Source organism: Babylonia areolata, chromosome 26 (genome assembly GCF_041734735.1).
Source record: "Babylonia areolata isolate BAREFJ2019XMU chromosome 26, ASM4173473v1, whole genome shotgun sequence".
Classification (NCBI taxonomy): Eukaryota; Metazoa; Mollusca; class Gastropoda; order Neogastropoda; family Buccinidae; genus Babylonia; species Babylonia areolata.
Window position 1 is genome coordinate 23,067,221 of NC_134901.1, and position 5,927 is coordinate 23,073,147.

Consider the following 5,927-nt stretch of genomic DNA (forward strand, 5'->3'; position numbering starts at 1 on the left):
CTGGCTGTGACTGGGAGCGAGAAGTGGACGTTGGCGGCGTGAGGAAACACGCCATCAAAGACCGGGAAACCCCGAAAAGTCAGCTCACTTCCATTCCAGTTGAAGCCACTTTTCACTAAATCAAACGGGAGTATGACTGCCTGCCTGCATTGCAGGCGTAAAAACCGCCATACACGTGAAATCCCACTCGTGCAATACACGAGTGAACGTTGGAGTCGCAGCGCACAAGCAAAGAAGAAGACTAAGAGAAAGAAGATGAAAACGAAAAATAAATGGAGCAATTGTCACACCTTAAAATGCTCCTTGACAGTTCATTCAACTACGTAAACAACCACTGAAGTGTGCCAAAACCTTTCCACAGTCGTTTCAAGTACGTTCCTAGATTTAACTGCCAAAGAAAAGCATTATCGGGGTGTTCTCACAAAATTAGGTCAGCATCCAAATGCAGCAAAAAATGATGTATAACATTATGTTCATGACTATACCCAGTTTTAAACACATTATGTCCAGCTGTTTCGACAATTGCGCCTGTCTTGAGGACCCAGGTGATGGAGTCTAAGAAGCATGAACCAGGTGTGTTTTATGGACAGATTGCACTTGTACTTGCTGACACTAAATGAGTCCCCGCCATCATGATTATCATTACAACGACCAGTGTTTGAAAACTGTGTTCCATAGTGAAAGGAATCGTCATTTTCAGAACCCATAGGAGAGCTCATTGGATCAAAGGCTGGTTCTGTACGACTGATTGTGTCCAAGTTAGAACTTTGGCCAATCGAATTTTTTCTTTCAAAAGAATTCAAAGAGTTCATACCAAACGACATTTTTTTCTGTCATAAGAGACAATACCAAATGACATTTTCCTTTCAGAGGACTCTGAAGACCGGAAGTGACGCTGAGATGCAAAGCAGCAGTCTTTGTCCTGTCCGTAGATGAACACAATGCAAGCTCCCATGACAATGAAGCAAACGCTCATGAACATCTGCACGGTGACATACACGCTGAAGAGACACACTGAGTCAGAGTTCTGCGGCAGTGAGTTGTTGATGAGAGACAGAAAGACCGTGAAAGACAGGAAGACAGTGACACTGACCGTCATCTTTTCTCCGCATTCCACAGGCAGCACGAACACCATGCAGTTCAACAGAGACAGCAGTGAGACTGGTAAAATCATGTTCAGTACGTAGAACGTCACTTTTCGTTCCAGAGTGTAGATGAAATAAATACGCCAGAAGCTATCGGGCCAAAGTTGGTACCTGGTCTTCCTGTCAGTCAGTTTCCATTCAGGGTGGTTCTCAATGCCGCCACTGATTTCAAAGGCTGGATCCCCCCATGTTCCGTTCAAGTAGTCATTGGTGGTGGACCAAGGCGTCACTTCTATAGAGCATGTCTGTGTGTCCAGAGGGTAGTGGAAAATGTCGACGGAGCAGTAAGTCTGAAACAGTCCTCCCGGGTACCACGTGACCAGTCCCGTGTGGTGAACGATCACCTTCCTCTTCAGGCGCGCCATCTGATCCAGATCAGAGAGCGTATTGTAGACGACCAGGTCAGGGCACCACACCATGTCTGCCTTCAGGTGCACCTCACGGTGAGGGAATTGCTGCGGGTCCCAGTGCAGAAACTCATCGTACCACGTGATCCTCAGCCAGCCGGAAGAGATGAGGGTTTGTTTCTTCATGTCCAGCTGGATGACACTCTTCAGACCAATAGAGACGTTCAGGTACACCTTCTGGGAGGAGTTCAGTGTAGGACTCACCAGGGGGTCGTAGCTCTTCAGGAGTGTTTCACGAATCAGGTGAGCTTCACTGCTCTTGATCTTCTCTTGAAAAGAAAAGAAACTCATTATTTTAACGATCGTCTGCAATTTTGCATAAAAGTGATGCATTTTAGACCCAGCTTTTACCAGTGTCTTGTATGGTACTGTCCAACTGTATGCTTTTGTGCTCCTGTGAAATTGTTCCTTCTGCAGCAGTCACTTCCGGCCATTGCTACTTTATCAGTTTTAAATGCTAAATTGATTCTCACTTTCTCTATGTCGATAAGTGTAAGCAGTTAGTTATTCTTGACTCCGGTCACAAAAAGAAGGAAAATCCGTAAAACATGATCCATCAGTTGATGATAGTTTTAGCCAAATCTATTTTCAAACCAACTACTGTAGGCACAAAGTAAGTTTCTTCACAAGCTCCTCTGACTCAATTACCAATGCAATCACTCAGATGTAATAGAAGGGGAAAAAAACTGAAAAAAAATCCAGTAGTTCTTTTTATGTCATTCATGCCAGCTAGTGCTGTTGATTTTCTGAATGAAAATCATTCTTACAAGACACCATCTGTTATGTGTAACCTTTTTTTCTGGTCATCGTACCAACTTTCAGGGAAGTGTAGCTTCATCAGATTGTCCACAGAAACGGCAAAAAAAACAAAAGTCAGGCAAAGACATAGCTTAAACCGAAGACCACAAACCCCACGATGGTGAGGATCAAATTCAGTTTTAAACACATCTTGTTCAGCTGCCGTGACAGCTGTCGTCTCTCGTGCAGACTCAGGTGATGGAACCTGACCAGCATGGGCCACACGTGATCCGTGGACACACTGCCCCTCTGCTCTTTCCTCGCGCCCTCGTCATCCTTATTTGTTGCATTGGAAACAGTGTCTCTTGACTGTGTGCCAGTGTGAAATGAGTCGCTGTTTCCAAAATCCAAAGGTCTCGCTTCATTCGTGGTTGAAAAACTTACCATTTCTTCGTCTGTGTCTGATTGTCTCTTTGTCTGCGAATCAGAGCTCATTCGCAAACGTGTTTGTCCTCCAGACACAGTTGAAAACTGGGACCTAAACTGAGATACTGTATCAGAGTCTTTACTCTGTTCGTAGATGAAGACAGTGCAAGCCGCCATGGCTATGGAACAAACGCTCAGAGACAACTGCACGGCGACATACACGCTGAAGAGACACACCGAGTCAGAGTTCGGAGGAAGTGAGTTATTGATGAGAGAGAGAAAGACAGTGTAAGACAAAAATACGTTGACACTGACTGTCATCTTTTCACCAGATTCCACAGGCAGCAAGAACGCCAGACAGTTCATCACAGACAGCAGTGAGATAGGTAAAATCATATTCAGTACGTAGAACGTTACTTTTCGTTTCAGTGTAAAGGTGAAGTGAATATACGTAAAATGGTCACTTTGAATGAGCAGAGCAGTCTTGCTAACCAGTTTCCATTCAGGGTGATTTTCCATTTCTATTTCAAAGGCCTGCTCAGTCAGAGATATATTCACGTAGTCATTGGTTGTAGACCAAGGCGCTATATCCACAGTGCATGTCTGCGTGTCCAGAGGGTAGTGAAAAATATTAACAGAACAGGCTGTCTCGAAGAGTCCTCCAGGGTACCATACCATCTTTCCAGTGTGCTCAACGATCACCTTTCTTTTTTGGTCTTCTAGTTGGTCCAGACGGTTGACTGTGTTGAAAATGACCAAGTCAGGACGCCACACCATGTCCTCTTTCAAGCGGATCTGGCGGTAAGGGAACTGGTTCAGATCCCAGCGCAAAAAATGGTCATACCATGTGATGTTCAGCCAGGCAAAGGAGACCAGAGTCTGTTTCTTCATGTCAAGCTCGATGAGACCCTCCACGCCAATGGACAGATTGACCTGAACCACCTGGGAGGGGTGAGCTACTGGGCGTGCCAGTGGCTCGTAGTTTTTCATGAGTATCTGTCGAATTAAGTAACTTTCGTTCCCGATAAAATCATCATCAGCTTGACAAGGAAGGAACGGTGTCATTGTAACGACTGTCAACACTATGAAACAAAATGCCTTCATGTTAATTATGACTTGTCCCACAATGTTCAAGGACATTATATAAATTTGTGTTTAGAATTACATAAAAAAACAACTAATTATTCTAAAAACACCTGCTTTTGGCATGTTAATCTGTGGAAACGGCGTGGCATTCTGTGACAGTGAATATTTTTCATTAATGAATCACTCAAGAAATATAAAAAAATTATGACTATTTCGCCATTTCTCATATATTCCGTCAGTTCAGATACGTTTACTGATGAGAAAAAAAGTAACAAAACAAAACACTCATCTGAGGTACTTCAGGCCAATTTCAACATCTGTTTTGAAGAAGAAAAATCGTCTTTGCATAAGTTCCTTTGACTCTGGGAACTTACACGAGGAACAATTCTGCAAAATAAAAATACGAATCAGTCATTTGTTGAAAATATACGTCACAACAACTTGAATTTCCAACGGCACGCAACCGTGTCATGGCACACATTCCTGTCAATAATTGACGATGGATTTCATTGAAGTGTCTGTTTTTTGCTGGGCTGATTCTGGAATCAGAACGTATTATCTGTGTAACAATTTATACCACTGGCTTTTCTGCAGCACAGACATTTGACACAACACATCACAAACGATGTCAACAATGATTCTGAAGTCAGTGCAAATGGTACAAGCACTTTTAGAATGTCACTGCTTTCAGATGAAACCTCGCAAGTTAAATCTTTTTATCAGAGCTACATGATCTACCCGATCGATGTCAAACTCATCAGCTTAAATCCTGCAACTGCCGAATGCTAAATAAATAAACAGGGTATGTTTGCATTACCATAGATGCTGTCGTTTCACAGAACGCTGTTGCGTGCAAAACCGTTTTTCCATCGTCTAAATTCCACGAACACGATTTATCAACTGTTTTCACAAGCACTCCCTTGCACTAGTGTCTGCTCTTGTCCGTGCGTCCGGTTCCGCCAGAGCTCACCGTGATCAACCGGAAGCTATCAGTCGACCAGCGATTTGCACCACGTCAATCCACAAAAGCCGAACAGGCAAAGTAAACACAATCGGCAGAGCTCGTGCCTGTCTGTTCGGAGCAGGGCAATATTACTCAGTAAGGCAGTTATCAAAATAACACGGGATGCCAGTTGATGAACTGCACGTGCTGAAATCTCGCCACTGTTGACAGAAGTGTTGCTTTTGATGCGGGCTGGGTCAACTCATGGCCCCCATAAAAAAGAAAGCCATGGTCAACTCCATGATTGCCAGGCACTCCCTTCTGCTCTTGATTTCCTTGCTGTTGTTGACTGGGCTCTGTTGGAACGTTCAGTGCCACGTGACCTGTGGCCAGGGGACCCCGAAAACAAGCAGGTTGACACTTTCCACTCAACTGGATTTTCCTTTTGACATCTGTCACAAATGGTATCGAGTCTATTTGGGCTGGTTTTTGCTGGCTCAACCCCTGCGTTCTCCCCCCTCACCCCCACCCACCCCTCCATCCCTCCTTATGCCAATATTCAATAGGAAAATGTGTGTGTGTGGATAGAATAGAATAGAATATTTCATTGTAATAAAACCTTTGGTTTATAAGACACAATAAAACATAAACATGTTATGAAAAGAAACATCCGTTAACAAATTTCTCGCCAGCCTTGGCTGTAATTCCTTTAGTAAGGTCAGTCAGCTTGGCTTGGTATTTGGACAATGTATCGTTTAAGAATCTGTTTCTGTAAATATTGTATTTTACACAATCGTCTAATTGTGTGTGTGTGTGTGTCTGTGTATTTGTGTGTATGAGTGTCTCCATGTGTGTTTGTGACTGACTGAAGTGCCCATAGGCAACTCTCAGTTGGCTCTACCAAAGTAAGCAGCCTGTCATGCAAATGACTCCATGTATTTCAAAGCGCTTATAGCTTAGTCTCTGACCAAGGATAGGTGCTATATAAGTATGCACGTCACCCAGGCTATCAGAAAGAACAAACAACTAGAAATGTTACAACTACAGATTCACATCTATCAAGCTGGCCACAACAACGTTTTGCCAAAGTGCCATACCAGCATGCACCGCACATCTTGTGCACACGTCCAGTTAGTTAGATCCGTTTCAAGTCAGCTGTCAGGAAATGAGAAATAAAATAAA

General features: G+C 43.6%; 1 protein-coding gene across 1 annotated transcript; it reads right to left on the reverse strand.

Annotated features, from left to right (window-relative positions):
* Window positions 1-808: 808 nt before the first annotated feature.
* On the reverse strand, window positions 809-1,843 carry LOC143300275 (acetylcholine receptor subunit alpha-type acr-16-like). The gene has a single exon (XM_076613871.1). The coding sequence runs from the start codon at window positions 1,841-1,843 to the stop codon at window positions 809-811; it is 1,035 nt and encodes a 344-aa protein (XP_076469986.1).
* Window positions 1,844-5,927: the final 4,084 nt, after the last annotated feature.